General features: G+C 35.0%; 1 protein-coding gene across 2 annotated transcripts in view; it reads right to left on the reverse strand.

The window, feature by feature from the left end:
* Nucleotides 1–1,221: 1,221 nt before the first annotated feature.
* The window catches only part of LOC127800646 (thioredoxin reductase NTRB-like), a 30,722-nt gene continuing 13,600 nt past the window's right edge, over nt 1,222–18,343 (reverse strand). The window contains exons 1-3 of one of the 2 annotated variants that reach the window (XM_052335373.1): nt 6,821–7,386; nt 6,060–6,696; nt 1,222–1,499 (exon numbers count right to left, since the gene is read on the reverse strand). In XM_052335373.1, the coding sequence (XP_052191333.1) occupies nt 1,429–1,499; nt 6,060–6,696; nt 6,821–7,252 (1,140 nt within the window). In that variant the 5' untranslated portion in view covers nt 7,253–7,386 and the 3' untranslated portion in view covers nt 1,222–1,428. Of the gene's footprint in view, nt 1,500–6,059; nt 6,697–6,820; nt 7,387–18,343 lie in introns of those variants that run through there. The other variant, XM_052335376.1, reaches the window with a different exon arrangement.

Raw genomic sequence — 18,343 nt, forward strand, 5'->3', positions numbered from 1 at the left:
GAAAGTCCATATCCCCCACCTATAATTTCAGTTGAGCCATTATGCAATTGCAATCAGTGAGACAAACTTCCTCACCACATAATTCTAGTCAAAAGTACAAACTTCTCTTCAGCTGCAGCTGCAGCTGCCATTGCCAACCCCAGCCGTGCATGTCTACCATTTTCAAGATGTACTTTTTCATGCATCACTACTCTCTCTCTCTCTCTCTCTCTCTCTCTCTATATATATATATATATATATATGTTGTTTAGCATTAAAAATAGTTATCAAGAATTGAGTTAACTTGCAGTGCAATGAGTCAATTATTTACACAATCTAGCAACAAAATCCATATTTGCCTTCTTTAGATTACTGCTGGCTGTCTTCCTCCATAGCCGACTTCAATTGAGGACTAAAGATAAAATATACAATAATTGTTCAACATGCAGAAAAATATAGAAACCTAAATATCTAGGAATTGTTGACAACAAATAAACTAATTTAATCTAAGCATTCGATATCCTCAAATCCATTTGCTTGTTAAGAATGATGCAGAGAATTATATATAAGCTAAAACATATATGAAGCTCAATACAATTGAATTAGAAATCATAATACTATGATGATTAAAAGAACAAAATGTGATAGATACCCTGAGAGCCTAACAGGAGCAAAATTTTAGTTAAAAAGGTAAGAAACATAAGAAAGAAAAGGAACCACAAACAAGGAATCAGATAATGCTACTTACAAGCTCGAACAAGCATTTGCCACAACTTTCAAATTTGTGCCAGATTACCTAAAACAATGAAAAAGTGGAGAAGCATGAGGTACATTCATAAGAAAACCATTATGAAGCAACTTAAGGAATAAAATAACCCCTGCTTAAGTGACAAAAATTTATTTTCATGTACTGCTGTTTATGGGAAAATCTGTTTTTTTTTTTTTTTTTTTTTCGTTTTTAGCTCAAGGAAACACTAATTTGTTGCATCAGAACCATTTCAGTCCACAGGACATCAGCAATCACATCCTTCGAGATTTAAAAAGCACCTGATGATATGGAATTAATAGCTCAATATGACTAGGATTTCTCCATAGTTTTGTGTTTATTTTAAAGTTTCAAGTGGCAAGTCAACATAAACACTAGTAATTTGTGTCATTGTTGAAGCCTAGACCACTTTGAGAGCAATCTAATCGTGGATGGGTAGAGGTTTTGGGTGGAAATCATCCCCAAAATAGATAAAATGCTTCAAATTTTTCAGCCATTCAATTGAGAAACAGATTATAAAGCAGCAAGTATAAAATGCTGTTCATCTGGGGGCACATGCATTCTTGATAAGACAGTTCAATTTGGTAAAACACTTCCATGGCACCTAGCAGCCAATTTTTTTGGCTGTATAAATTTTGTAAGTACTAGAGTGAAGCACCGCTCTAAATCACATTCTTCGGTAATCAGTCACTTTTCCCCTCTTGTAATCCAATTTCCTGCAAGTAATGTTCTGCATCCAAGGCTGCCATACATCCTGCATCAACATGAAAACGAACCAAAATTAGACCTAACTAAGGTAATAATTTGCTCTTCAGTCCAGTTGAATGCTAATATGCCCCGGTACGTCTAAATTTTCATGTCATTCAATACAAAATAAAAAATAAATAAAAAAACTGAACTCAAGCTATTTATCAATTAGTTAGCATCGGACACAGGGACACAGCATTTTCCAACAAAATAGGATATAACACGGTCAAGGTATGTTAATTAATAAAATAAAATTGTGTATTGCTAATGGCACAATAACTATCAAAACTATATTCCTAACTCATAAATATGCATTTAGAATTCATAATTCAAAATTCCAAATGAACAACTTTAATCTAATTGGCAACCAACTCACAAGTCATTATTCAATATTCACTTCAGATTCAAACACCAAAAGATCCAAAACAAGTATTTAGGATTCAAAGAAAATAAAGACTAGAGTTAGGAAATAAATAAATACTAACAGAAGAGTATACAAGTGTGTCAAAATCCAGTCAATGTTCAAAAACAAAGGGAACAAATGCATAAAGATTAGGAAAACCGAAGAGTCCTACAATGAAAATGTGGAAAAACTGAATAGTCATGCAATAGCCAAGTCAGAAAATTGAAAAGTCATTAAGAAAACCTTATTTTTAATGTCTTCAATGTGTTTGCTAAGGAGACACACGTCATATGCGTGTTTCCCTCCCATGTCCTTTAAAAATAATTCTTAATTCTCTATCAAACCAATATCTTTGGAAGGGTGGAGATATTGGTGGCATGTCAGCATGTTGAGGTGTTCTACATGCCGTGGCACCGGCATGACAGCCCCTAGGAAGTGTCCATGCTCCTTTCATTTCAGTTAAACAATGTAATATGTTCCTTTTTACTACCATTATCATCCAAGTCATTTAGTGTCCTCCCTCCTAAGGTTCAATAGCATTACCCTTTGGTGTAGATCGTAGAGCATAACCCCCTAAAATAGATCATAGAACATGTTGCTCAAAACCATTTCAATTGAGTTTCTAATTGCATCTTGAAATGGATGCAACCTCCATCATCCTCTGATAGATTCAATCACTCCTAATCCTCCTCTCCCCTATTCCCACCAACACTCACTAGAGCATTGCTCTCTCAGAGACATTTTTTAAAATGTCACTTCTTAATTGCCCAACACTCTATTATAAAGCATGATTGGTCTTAAAATTCGTCAATAAAGTTTCTTTTACTTCTTAATTGTCTATCAAAGCAATATCTCAACCCTTCCAAATAATTAGCACTAAGCTTTAGTCTCATCCATAACTAATTGAAGCTAACCATACTTTTGTCTCATTCACTAACATAACAAAAGCAACAAATAACGTTCAATAATGGCCCCCTTTTTATATGACTATCAGTTATTCCATAACTAATGTAAAAAAGTTCAGGGGTTTAAACAAAATCTTTATCTTTATTAATCTAAAAGAACATAAAACTTGAGTTTCCTTCCACAATTGTTCTCACCATAGGAATAGTTTCATTGAACAAAAACGAAAGTCTTGTATGATTTTTCATGACGCTTTTCCTTCTTTTCTTTTTCGATACCCACAACATAAATATATAGAAGCTTCTCATATGCTCTCTTTTTCAGATAAGTACAACCCCATTTAAGCCCTGTAGTTGTTAGAAATTACATTAAGATGTTTCTTCTTTTTATACTTCTTTATTAGTCTCTTCAACAAGTTACTTATCTTGCTATCACCCTAGGCAGAAACATATCCATCATGACAGTTTCGAGTCTAAAATGTATGCCTCATTACTCTCTCCTGTAACTTTATACTACAATTCTTATACTTAACCCCTTATAATTTGTATAAATTTGAATATCATATTCTTATACATAGATGCAAGATGCTTTCTATTCATCGTTTTGCACATTTCTAATTGTCATAATTTTATGAAATATGATATTCTTACAAAACTTTTATACTGAAAATGAGATTAAAATGATGTAATAGTGATATTTTTGTAGCCACTAGCCAATAGCCAATTTAGGCGGTGTTTCCATTTCAAATGTATCTGCTCTAATGAGCCAAACCATTCTACATAAACTTTTTTATTTGTAAACCATTACCCTAATTTTATTAGATATTCTCTGATGCAGAACCAAGACACAAGAAAAGAAAAAAGAGAAGAAGAGAAGGGAAAAAAGAGAAGAAATTTGAAAGAAGGGAACAGCAGAGAAAATGGAGGGGGCAAAAAATCAGAAGAAGAGAAAGATACTAGAGAGATAACAAGAGAGAATGAGAAAACCAAAAACCTGTATATTCAAACTCAATCAAAACATGAGTAAATTCTACAGAAAAAACAGAGAAAATCTTTCCATAAATCAAAAAACTAGAATTATACTACACTCATCTACCAAATATCTAAAATAATAATTAAATGTATAATAAACTTAACCCCGGTTTATTAGAATTATTGCAATTCTTTTCCTTTAGAATGTCTTCATTTCTTGATCCCTTTCAGTTTTGATAGCCAACACACATCTACATGATTACATCTCCCAAAAACACAACTAGACAATTCCTAGGGGATGCCATACTGGTGTCGCTAGCATGTTGGACACTCCAACATGGATCAGATACACCTGTGTTGTGTGTCCAACACTTTCTTAAAATTTGTTACAAGAGGGGAAACACATATCCTTTTTTGGGACATTTCAAAGACTAAAAAGTAAAGATTTTCTTTTTACTCTTTGGTTTCACATCTTGGTAATTGCATTTTTTTTTTCCATGCTTTGACTGCATGACTGTTAAAATACAAAAAATAATTTTAGTAATTAACGTATCTCAATTGTGTCGTGTCCTATTTTACTTTATTATGCTTTAAAATTATTTTATTAATGAAAATGTCATGTTCCCATATATCGTGTATCGTGTCTCCCCGTGTCCATGTCTGTGTCATAACTCCTAGGCAAGCCCAGACCTCAATAAGCACCCTGCAATGCCGCTGTCATCTTCTTAAATGCAAAGATCATTCCAAATTCCCTTAAGATTTACCGCCCATAATTTTCTTGCTATTGTTGCTACTATTTGTATAAAAAAGCTTCTCATATATTTAATTTTATAAGCTCTCAAAATAACTTCTCCACTTCTCTTGATTTTCACATTTCCAGTATGATTCATGAATGTGCATTCTTGAAACATTTAACATGATTAAAGCTTTTAATTTTCATCTCTATATATATTCACCAAATTCCTATACATTATTTTCCCATGCTTTATTCCCATGTATAAAATCTTCATACGCTTTGAATTTAGCAAGTCTGACTTTTTTCTTTTAACTACTTTCTTGCACATTGTAACTATCATCGCTTTCATCCATTTTTATTAGTTTCCAAACTTCATTCTTCTTGACACACTTTAATTTAGAAAAATAAGGAACTCCAATTCAACTGAAACTAGCATTAAACCAGCTTCAGAGGTTCCCTTAGCTTAACAAGGCCTTCCTCAGTCCATGTCCCAACACTGTAATTAAGGTGCCCCACAAATTCATCGACAAAATATTTATTATCTCAAGAATAGTGATTAAAATACTTCAAGAGGTCACTCAACATAGAAATGAGACACATGCTGGAAGTCTGGTACTAAGAACCAGATTCGGGCTGTTTCTGAAAAATGAAGCAAAATAATGCTCCTTGGAAGGAAAAACAAAAAGAGAGAACAAAAGAATAACCAAAAAAAGGCAACAGCAGTAGCACATACACCAAAAGAAAAAGAATAAAAGATAAGATTGTGTGGCAAACCACAGTGGACAAATCCACAAGTCTACCAAGCGTGTGGCAAGCCACATGGTATTATAATCAACACCATTTAAGGTTGGGTTCGACAATGGGGTTTCTCCACAAGGTGAAATCACAAAGCTCAATAAATAGAACTGGGAATATGCACCTTCATGATCTTTGTGCCCACGCTAATTAAACATATTGAGGCTCACTGGTGACATCTCAAGCCTATAGAGATTTTTTCCAATAAGTACATCTGAAGACTATAGATATTGACTGGATGAGCTCATTTTGTAAACAGTAGCTACAGTGCACCAAAATGATGCCCCCAAAGAAAAGAACAAACATTTGTATATAGGGTTACAGGCCGAATTGTGACAATCAAATCAACTAAAGCAAAAAGGGAAGAACCTGAATGGGAGGGATAGAGGACAATCAAATCCATGTACTGCAAGATGAAACCAATTCTATGAAGTTCCAGAATAGGGCAATTAATTTGTTGGGCTTCATCTCCTGCTGTTTGATATCCGAGTTATTTTAGAATTTATAGCTCTAGTTATGTGAGATTTTATTATTTAGGAACTTTGGAGGATTATGAATGTCATGATTTTGCTTTCTACTTCAAGCAGTATTCCTAGTTTGATAAGATTTTGTGATTTTATAAATGGCTGACCTCGTGTGATGATTGAAGGAAAGCATAATAAGCAGATGAACTCCAATATTTCTTGCAAGAAAAATGATATACTGAATTATCGAGGTCATGAAGGCATTTAAAGAAAGAGTAGTCATAATCTGACTGACCAGAGCCAGCAGCAGTAACAGCCTGCCTGTACTTCTTATCCTGCACATCTCCTGCCGCAAAAACACCAGGCACACTGGTATGCGTCGTGCCAGGCTTCGTCACCACATAACCCTCAGAATCGAGCTCTAGCTGCCCACCCAAGAACTTGGTAGCTGGTTCATGCCCAATTGCAAAGAACAAACCCGACACCTCCAAATTGGAAACCTCTCCCGTAGCGACGTTCTTGACCTTCAGCCCCCCCAAAACACCCTTATCACCTTTTCCATATGCCTCAACCGCCACCGAATTCCATAAAACCTCAATCTTAGGGTTTTCCATAGCCCGATTCTTCATTATCTTCGAAGCCCTAAATTCGTCCCTCCTGTGAATTATATAGACCTTTGACCCATACTTCGTCAGAAATGTAGCCTCTTCCATTGCCGAGTCTCCGCCACCGATTACAGCCAGCGGTTGGTTCCTGAAAATAGGGGCGGCGCCGTCGCAGACCGCACAAGCCGAAATACCCCTGTTCCAGAACTCTCCGGAGCCAGGGAAGTTCAAGCGCTTGGCGACCGCGCCGGTGGCAACGATCACCGAGTCGGCCAGGACGGACTTGGAATCAGTGAAGACCTTGAAAGGCCTAGTGGAGAAATCGACCTGTTAGCATTAGAATAGGATCAAATTTGAATTAGATTAGATTTATCTCCATCCCATACATACTCTGTACATAAGCATGAAAAATTATTCAAAGCAATACACGATTTATTGTCCTGGACTAGACCTTTGTTACTGTCTCGGTGAAGATCTCAGTACCAAAACGCAAGGATTGACTTTTGCAGAGATCCATGAGGACCGAGCCGAAGATTCCGTCAGGGAAGCCGGGGAAGTTCTCGACGTCGGAGGTGGTGGTGAGCTGGCCGCCGGGGGCGATGTCGTTGGCCATCCATCCCTCGAAGAGCACGGGCTTCAGCTCGGCGCGGGAGGCATAGATGGCGGCGGTGTGGGCCGCCGGGCCGCTTCCGATGATGCAGAGGCGGGTTTTGAGTGTCTGCGCATCGTCCATGACGGTGGCGGAGCTCGAGACCTTGGTGGAGGTGGTGGAAGCGAGGTAAGCGGCGGCGGTGACGGTGGCGGCGGAGGTGGTCCAAGTGGCGATACTCACCAAGTTCCGAACTCGTTTCAACACGTCTCCAAGCTTGGGAAACCGGCGCATTTGTTTGTCACAGCCTAACAGTAGGACGTATTCATTGAAGCTGCTTTCGGCGGGAAAATCGCTTCCGCGGCTTCCCCACTGGAGGGAACAGATTAGGGTTCGGTCTCTGAATTATTTTAGTCACGAGCAAAGCGTCCGGATCTGAAAATGGACGATAATATGTGAGTGCACTAGATTAATCAATTAATTACATAATAATTTATTAAATCTACATATTAATATATTCTCGTGTTGCCCGAGCTCTAGATTAGAGCTTAACGAAACTCGACTCAATATATATAAATATAATATAACAATATATATAAATTTTATATGATTTAGATCATTTACACAAATACATTCTTGTAATAAGTTCTGTTATATGTATTTATAGCACCACTTTTTATGGGCTAGATTCGATCCAGTGGGATGATCTAATCGCCTAGAACCCAAAAAGTCTAAGGGACCTTGTCAAAAAGAACTCATACACTGCTGAAATCTAAGCTCATATTGCGGACCCGTGCGAGCTCCTAATGCACCCCAAACAAGACCTCTGTTGAGCTCCCTGAGTTATATTCAACGAGCTTTCGACAAAGCTTCCAGTCAGTTGGCCCAGCCGCTCAGTTAGTTGGCTTAAATCTTTCGGCTCGCATAGGCAACAAAGCTATTGAAAAGCTTGAAGACGGGGACCCATTCACTTTATCCAAAAGCAAATCATACTTCTCGTAATGAAGATTTCACTCCCGATTTTATGTAAGAGATAAGGATTGTTTGTCCCCTATTATATCATCTTTTTATTTTTATATCTTATACTAATTGTAAATGCCCCTCATTATTAAGAGGGAACAGAAATACCATAAAGGGGACAATAAAAAAAATAATCAGATACCGTCATTCTGAAAGAATAATTAAGGTACAGGCGTGGAATATGCATTGTTCCGACCGAACCACATAAAAAAAAAAAAAAAACATTTTATGTTTTTTCTCTTTGTATTTTGGACTCACTCACTACGGTCCAAACGAATCACAATCGGCTAAAATTGAACGTCGACAGGTTTCAAATCATCAAGAACCCATTGGTTCGTCAATGGGTTCTCGGTGATTTATTGAGTTAATTGTATTTTAGTTTAATCTCGCTAAAAAATTTTAAAGTGAATTTAAATTAATGGTGATTTAAAATAATGGTATTAGAGACAAAATGAACGCTTGAACCAAAAACCAAATCAAGTAAATTTAAAGAATTACTTTTTAAATCACATAAAATCTAAATGTAATTTGTCCTAAATGATACTTGAGGTCATTCTTTAGTACTTTGTTAAAGGCAATTTTAATCACTTCGTCAAATCTCTTATTTGAACTCAAATTTATAAATATTATAAGGTCGGGTATTAAAAAATTCATTAGATTTTTATTCCCAATACTAAATTAATTATTATACTATAAAAATGAGTAAATAAGTCACTAGATTTTAAGAGTTAAACCTGAATTAACGTATTTTAAAAATATGCAAATTATTATTGTATAAGTTATATTTATGTATGTATTTGGTTATTTTAATTATAAATATAGTTAATGATGTTTATAAAATTAAAATATTATTTTATGACATTAAAAATTCATCAATCGTAATAACTAACATGATTCAAATTTTGAAAGTGTAATAGTTTATTTAACACATTTTAAGGTACAATAATTAAACTAATTTCAAATTTAAAAGTATAACGACTAAATTGTATTTAGAATAATCATGGTTATTAAACTCCCGATTTTACGAGTACGATTTTATAATTTTTTGCACCAAAAATCCTTACAATTTTACGATTTTGAAGTTGAATTACACTTAATTTTACGATTTTACATATCGAAAACCCTCTTACGATTTTACGATTTTAACAACCTTAAGAATAATACAACTTAAATTATGAAATTCAACTAAATTTCACAAATTTATGTTTAGAATTAATTCAAAATTGAAGCCTTTTGACAACATCTTACAAACTTAAAAGAAAACATACATGGGATAATAAATTGTGGGTCTTGTTATAGGTGTTAAAATCTCAACCTAAATCAAAAGATCAAATCAAATTGGGTTGAAAACTTGGTCTTATTTTAGCGAACACTCCAAAATCTCGTCTTCATTTTTGCAAAAAAACAAACTCTATCAATCATTTATTTAATGTTAGATCTAATCAACAAAGTTGAAATGACTTATCTTTTTCACCGATCCACATCTCTCTCGCATTTGAACCCTAAAAGAAGAATGTAAACTCATTGTTTCAAACCTTAAACTCCAAAACCCCTCGACCCCTACCTTCTATTTGATGGGTAGTTTAATAGGATTTCAATTTTAATAACATTAAAAAAGTATTGATGTAGTGGATAAATTATTTAAAAGATAAGTTATTAATTAGAAATAATGAATTTAAATATTTTCAGCATATTTAATTTTTAATTTTTAAGTAATATATAAAAATAGTACTTTATTAACAAAGTGTATGACATTAAAAGGTTATATTTACTTATGCAATCATGTAGATATAGATTTAAACAACTTTTTGGGCCCCATTTTATGTTCACTTGGGCCTAATTTAAGGCTCATATTTTGTTAAAACTTGGGCTTGTGAAATTATTATTTTTTTCATCTTAGGATTGAGCTCCACGCCCATAAACCCAGTCTGAGCCCAAATGAAACCCAAAGTTTTCCACTCCAATTTCCTATTACAGGCCCAAAAATTTCTCTCTTGGTTTTTCTTGCTTCCCTTCGGGATTAATCTATATTTTAGACTTAAAGTAAAATTAACCATAATACATTTAATTCAAAATATATATTAAGTAATATATACACACACTTGGTTTTCAATCCAGACCAGACTCTGGACAAGTAGAAAATTAAAAATTAAATATTGTTATTTTTTTGTTATACATATTTTTCATACCACTTCTTATAGACTAAACTTAGTCTAATAAGCAGGCTCAATCGCCTAAAGCCCAGTAGGCCCTGTCGAGCTTGTCAGGGCAAGCTTATACATCGTTGAAATTCGAGCTCAAATCGCGAAATCAAAAAAGCTCTCATCAAGTTCCTAGTAAGACTTTCAGCGATATACCCAACGAGCTCCCAACAATGCTTCTGGCTCACTGACCTAACCGTTCAACTTGACGGTTAAACTATTCAACTCGCATAACAACACTGCTGCTAAATAACCGGAGACAGGGACTCACATACTTTATCTAATGCAAATCGAATCCTTGATAATACGGAAACCCCCCTTCCCCCCAATTTTATAAAATTGATAAAGACATATTGTCTCCATGATGTCATTATTCCACTTTTATATTTTATGCAATTGTAAACACACCTCACTATAAATAGGGGTCGAAATACCTCTGTAAAAGAAGGAGCACTGATAATATCATACTGTTACTATGCCAGAATAATATGAGAACAGTTATGAAGTAGGCATCGTTCTAACCAAACCACGTAAAAATCCCCATGTATGTTCTATTCCGTTCCTTCTCCTTGTATTTTTGACTTATTTACTCATTGCGAGCTTATGAATCATGATCGACTAATCTTGAACGTCGACATTTTTCAAATCAAATACTGAATTAGAATGGCTTGATCTTTGACCGAACCAATATTTTTAATTTAATCCAATTTAATTTTTGAGTTTAGACGGAAAATTGCACGCCCCTGCTCCAGAAACTCCAAATTTATCTCCAAAGTCATTGTTTCGTTTCAATTAGCAAAACAATGGCGATGTATTCCAAGGCCAACGACAAATTTGAGCCCATTTTGACCTCTAAACAGCATATCAAACACTTATCTTTAACCATTTTATTAATTCATCAATCATGGCTTTACCATAGAATAAAATATGAATTTTTGTGCCCGCCCTATATGATTAAGTTCGCTTTTGTAAATCGAATTTATCCTCGCCTTACATGATTAACTTTGCTATCATAAATCGAATCGTGCCCAATAATACCATGATTCGATTATTTAACCACCATGATAGTTTTACAAAACTATTTTACTAAACTAAATTAACTTAATAAAATATCATTTTCATATAACAAAATGAGGTATTTATTACAATACTCGTAGAATATGATGACCACATTGCAACAATCGTCAACCACTTACCAACGATAAGTAGGTGTTTGAGAATGGTCAACAACAGTTGCTAGTTGTTTTTTTTTTTTTTTTCTATTATAGAAATGTTTAAATTGAGATTCAATTATTAACTTAATGTAATTTAATTTTAGTTAACGATATTATTATCAAAAACTAATAAATGAGGTATTTAAGAAAAAAATTATAAAGATCGCCAAAAACATTTTTAAAACTCATTTAAAGTACTCAATCCATCAAAGATTTGGAACCAATTTAACTTCGAAATAATAGCCATTTTTATGTTTTGGTTAATAATAATTCTCACAAACTAAATTAGAACACATAAATTTATGATATTTGTATTTAAAATTAATAATAATTTAATTATTATTAATTTTAAATACAAATATCATAAATTTAAGGTATTAAGTCAATTTATAAATATTAACGAATTATTTATATGGAATAAACAATTCGTCAAGGATGATACATTGGAAGGAAGAAATCACTGTTGTCAAGCGATAATTTCTGTACAAAAACTCTGTAAATATGTTGTAATCCTTTCGAGAAAACAAAAACAGGAAATCTAAAGAAGATGCAAACTAGGAGATCAAACGAACACAAAAGTAGAGGAAGAGGAAGAAGAACAAACTGAGCTAGCGGATTGGATTCGACATTTGGTTGACTGGCTTGTACTCATCCGACGAAACAGAGCAGCGCTTGATGAACTCCAGGCAGTCGGCAATGGCTTCCGAGTAGAACGAATTCGACCGCCGGAACGATCTCAACCTAGCGTTCGTCGGCGCCGGCTTTCTCCTAGCGCAGCCGCAGCCGCCGTGACTGATCGATTCCAGCGTCCGCTCGCACAAACATCGGCATCTGCCGATCAAGAGGTTGGACAGGTGGAGGAACTTCACGCGCAGCCGGTGGATGGAAAATCTCCTAGGGTTCAGCCGGAAAAACCGCCTTCCCCGGCTCGATCTCCGGCCAAACTTCTTGTAGCTCATATAATTCATTGTAAGCAAGTCAAAATCAAATTGATCAACCAGTTGTTACCATATGATCTCCCTTCCAGGTTCCAGCTCTCTCCCCCTCTCTCTCTCTCTCTCTGTGGAAAGACATTTGAATGTGTATATATAAATTTGAAGTTGGTGGGGGAAGGAAGGAACTTGGAAGGGTTTTGAAGACTTTCGCAACACATGACCAGACTATATAATAAAGTTTATTAGCCTACTATAATTAATCGCGTAATTAAAAATAAAAAGTTCCCCGGATTTTCCTGAATAAAATAATAATAAAAAATCACTCCTTTTTCATAGTTATGAAATAGGATTAGACGAGACACATATACTTAATCATAATTAACAATCAACTAATTAACTATCCTTATAGCCCCATTTTCATTCATACATATACTCAATAATAATAATTATTGTATCAAAAAAATAAACCCAAATCCAAGACAAATAAGTCTTGAGGCCTTCCTGAATTGTCCACAAGAGACCCCCCCCCCCCCCCCAAGAACTTAATTTGGGTGCTACCGAAAAACTCTTGTAGTCCAAAAATATATTAAACCTACATTTGATGTCTCTATTTGAAAATTCAAAATAAATGATCAAGACGTGGATGCTTATTCACCTGTAAACTTTGAGCTCTATAAATAAGAAATAATTTTTTAAATAAGATAAAGATTAAAGCTTTACTTAAATTACAATTTTTTTATTTTTTTACATTTTTTCGTGAAAAACTAACTTAAGCATTGAAGAATCCGTAGAAGAAACACCCTATACCCTTAATCGCTTTCTCTTTTGCATGTCCCATAAAGATTAGATTAAACTTTACTTAAGTATTGAAGAACTCGTGGGGAAACACCCTATACCCTTAATTATTTTCTCTTTTGCATGTCTCTTGGAGATTAGAAGTTCGAGATGGATGGTCTCCTACAATTACAAATTTATTATAATATATAAACAACAATAATTATAATAATAAAATATGAACATTCTTCTTGATCGTCAATGTGAATATATTGTAATTGGATGGTGGAATACCTAGTATTTTAGTGAATTAATAGTTGGGTTGGGTCGGGTCAATTGAATGAATAAGACAACATGAAGGCATATTACATGTATTAGGCGACCAAAGTCGGTTTGGCTACTGCATATTAATAAACCAACAAATTGTGTGACAGTGCAACATTACAAACGTATTATATTAATTAAATGCAACAATCCATTTAGGAAACTCTAATAAACTTTATGTTTTAATAATAAAATATTGCAAACTTAAAAAAATTCTAAAACCCATATAAAAACTCTTTCATCAATTGTAGATTTGAGTTTGATAACTTTTGCAAGTAAAATGGATAAAAAGTTTTGAACGGAAAATGTAACCACTCACGTCCAGATATTCTAATCATTCGGACTATCCGAACGAGAGCACTTACGAAAAGAAGAAATAATGAAACACAGAGACTAAAACCACCTTGGCATGCATACTCAAAAATAAGAGCAACGGAAGCAAAGCTAAACATATGCATGCACTACGGGAATACCGCTAGCACAACGATCACATGATCAATAAATGAAAACAGACTCCTGTGCCGACATAGATGAGACTCGAGGAAAGACCTGCCACAATACAAAATAATAGAGTAAATCATACTCAACCATCAGAGTTGATAGGGATTGACAGGACTGCATGTACACCATACCGACTCTGTCGCTAGAAGCTGACCCTCTTGCTCATGGCCCACGCCGCCACTACCTGGAATGATGGAAAGCAAAGTGAGTCGAGAGACTCAGCAAGCATAAGGAAAGAAAGGCTGGAGGCTGTATAGATCCAATAAACTCTCCCCAGAATAAACGCCCAGGTACACATAAGTCATGAGATGCTACAACACAATAGCATAACATAATAAAAACACATACCGGTCATTGGGGCCCACACAAGACACACGGCACCCAAGTCCCATACCAACCTGCCGCTGCCCTGAGAGGCAACATGAATCTCTAACAAACTTGCACGCGCTGTCCCGGGTCGGTACTCCCGTCACCCGTCCATGTCGGTACTTCCGACATCCGAGCCATAGGCTCCCTCGGAACGGTATTCCCGTCCAAGAACTAATAACTACCAGTAGCCATGCAATGCACATAGAAATGCAATGGCGTAGTGAGCATCAACGTGATACACTAGCGCCCATACATTCAGGCATCAGGTCATACTCCGCCCCCATAGTAAACCACACGCGATGCATATGCCCGTACTGGATGCAACCTGACAAAGCTAGCATGTCCGTGTCCAAGTATATTCAATAAATGAATATTCCAACATGCAACCCATACCCATGTGCATATCAAATCATGAACAGTAATACAATGTATCTAATCATGCAGTAAATCACATACTGGCAGAGCTAGACAGTAGTGTCCGGCACCGGTCAACAGCCACTAACTAGGAGTGTCCACCCGACGGTCCACTTCAGGGCCGTACAATAGTCTACCCCAACGTCACCAAACAGCTGACCCCTGCCCCACTGCGCGATAGCTCTAACCGAACCATAATTAAACTCGAGAAAACTGAAAATAAATCCACATATCTAGGAACCTAGTTCCCAAGCTGGGTTCAGCATCATTCCCCAAAGAGTGGGGGCGATACAAACCCCCGTAGGCACTCAATAAATAACACCCTAGAAGTTTCGGATTTAATTTAAATTAAAATAATGAATAATCCTTAATAAATAATGCCAGACGCCGAATTAGAGTAAGGGAGATGATAAAATACGAGAAACTACGAAGTCTCTCACGAAAATTAAAGAACACAAGAAGAGGGTTAGGAGCTTGCCTTTACACTACTGTTTTCTGCCTTTCTTGCACTTCTGCTGCGAAGTAAAACGTTTGTTGGCAATAAATTAAATTGCAGCTTTAATTAAACAAATTTACCGTGTAATATAAATAATTTAACCGTCTAAAATTCTACGTAGACACACCGTAAATAAAACCCCAACGAGTCTTATATTTAATTTAAATTATATCACACCAATAATGTACTCAATGTATATAATTAATTAATTAATATATAATAATAACAACTCACCAATATGCACCATCAGTTCTTGCTTAGCTTATAAACATAGGAAAGTATATAAATATATTTGCTCAGCAGCGTATGCACATAATTCCATTAACCTGCAAACACGGCTAGGGCCAATTCTTTCATTTTCTTTTATTTCAATTCCCTACACTCACACAACGTGCCATTCACCCACCTGATCACTGCGATATATATACATATATATATATATATATATCGGCACACTCTGACAGCAACACACCTACTCTCACAGACAAAATATTATACAAAATATTATATAATCTCACGCACACAGCGCACTAGTATATATATATACTTGCACACCAAACATAATCACCCAAACTTAATAAAATCAAACTTATAATTAAATTCTAACCATATAAAATTATTAATAAATAGTTATTTACTTACCCGACTAAACCGCAATAAAACTTGAATTAATGCTCAATTTCTCCCAATTTCCTCACCATTTCCAGCTTCAACGCGCCATTTACTTCTTCTGAAAGCTCCCTGCTCGCTCACTGTTTTGCTCACAATTTAATCTCAATTTTTAGCTTCAATTGAAGCAATTTATAGCAGTAAAAATCGGCAGAAAAACATGGCCAATTTGGCCTTAAAAAGCATGCAAAACAGTGGGCGTGAGAGAGCAGCAACTCGGGCGCGCCACGTGGCCGCGGCTGGCTGCCCACCGTGCCGTTTCGGACAAGGTTTGGCTGAAAAATCACCCATAACCCCTCTCCAACGCACGCGCGTGCGGGGTTTCGATCCCGCGTCCCCCGCCTGGCCATATGCACGCGCGACCGCCCGCGCTACTTGCATCCTTCAACCATATAGTGCCTTCAATTAAATTTAAAGTGACTTTCAGTCACTTTCTAACTTTTACACCAACACCAACAGCTTTCCATTAATTACACACGCACCCCCTCTTAATAATTTCCCTTACACCCAAATTTCCTTAAATTGACACTTGCACCCCGAAATTTCACTAATTTAATTTATTTTTTCATTTTCATAAATACTCTCAATTAAATAATTATTTTTTCAAAATAACATAAATAAATAAATACTTTCTCTTAAATTTTTAAATATTTAATAATGTCCTCAAACGCCAATTTGAATAATTATTATTTATTTTCAAATTTTGAGATATTACAGAAAAATTTTAGCACGTTTCTTAGAATATTTAAATATGGGTTTAGTTTTTCAACCTAGATAAAGATCTTAGGCCAAATAATTATATTCACCTGTTCGAGTATGAATCTCCACTTATCTAGACTGACTAATGAGTTAGAATTTGATTATCCACATAACATGATCGCAAGTTTTCTCTATCTCATAATATAACTATATAAAAGTATAAATTCTAAACTTTAGAAATACATTATTTGTTGTTTATTATTAATTTGTTTTACTTTCGATACGACAAAATTAATAATTGGAGAATATATTAGGAAATCAAATCTCACCCTTTCGAATCGAGTAAGTTGAGAATAAATTGAATAATTACCGAATACACTCAAGTTTATTCTTGTAAATAAAATATAAACCAAGTGAAACTCACTCTACCTACAAAAATTGGAATTTATTTGGTTTACACTATATATTTATTCAAATGAAAGTTTGACTTATGGAATGACATTTTTCTATTAGGTGACCAACTTTTTTTTAGTTGTCCATTGGACCGAATTAATAAATAAATTCCAAAATCATTGCTGCAGAGCAGGTTGGAAGACAGCAAAGAAAATTACTCACATTTTGAAGTTTCAAGCTGCTTATGTTGACCTTATTGTAAAATATGTCACATTAATGAGTCAAAATCATGCCTTTTGTTCTTTAATCTCTTGCAAGTAAAGGCATTTAGTTCATTTAAGCATTTTACATGTCCACCTTTTTAATTAATTGATTTAAACAATAGAGATTAAATTGCATAATCAACTTCTACCTTTCTTTTTAGGTATCTTGTCGAGCTTAACTTGTGCTGATTAGTCCTCAATATAAAATTTATCGAAACGAGCAAAGTAGGAGGGGGTATGGGCCCACCCCCTACGTACTGGCGTCGAGCAACAAATCATTGCTTTGTAAGTGTTACATTACACTAAAATAAAAATCCCTATTCCACCTAATTATTTTTCATAATAAATTAAGATATTATGTCGTTTTCTCTTTTCAAATTGCATATTGTATTAAACTAAATTTTGTGTAAATTATCATTTACTATTATCATCTCTTTGAAAGCTAATGCTACAAAAAATTGATATTATTGTATATGTTTTGAACAGAAATCTAATATGAACTTATCCTAATTTAATCGAGTCATGTAGATACAATTTATCTTATGATTGAGTCCAAATTTAAGCTCCAATCACACTTAGTTCAAGTTAAAGTTCATGTAAAATTAAACCTCTCGACTTAGTGCAAATGATCTATCACCTAATTTCAAGAGTTTAGAATATCGTGAGGTTGCGAATTTAATTATATTTTTATACTAGAAGGCGCAATCCACTCTACCTATCTAAGAAGTCAAGCTCTCGGGCTTTCTCATATCGAACTTGTCCATTTACCTAAGGTTATTGAATAGATGAATTGTAAGTTTTACGAATGTAGAATAGATCTGAATCAAAGATTGATTTTGATTGATGAATCTCTCAAGTTTTTTATATTACAACAAAAAAATGACAAATTGCAAACTCCCTTAATATAATATACAGATTTCAGATACCCCTTGACAGATGTTTGTTAGTTAGGGAAAAAAAAAAAACTGAAATTTCTTAGTTTTGAAGGGCAGATGGCGCGGGTCATCAAGCACATAATAAACGGCAATTTTGCCACCGAACGCGGTCCGCCGCGGACGTCTGCCAAACGGGAGGCAGGTTGTGCGCCACGTGGATGGCAACCAACGCGACATT

Source organism: Diospyros lotus, chromosome 4, assembly GCF_014633365.1.
Source record: "Diospyros lotus cultivar Yz01 chromosome 4, ASM1463336v1, whole genome shotgun sequence".
In the NCBI taxonomy this organism is placed as follows: domain Eukaryota; kingdom Viridiplantae; phylum Streptophyta; class Magnoliopsida; order Ericales; family Ebenaceae; genus Diospyros; species Diospyros lotus.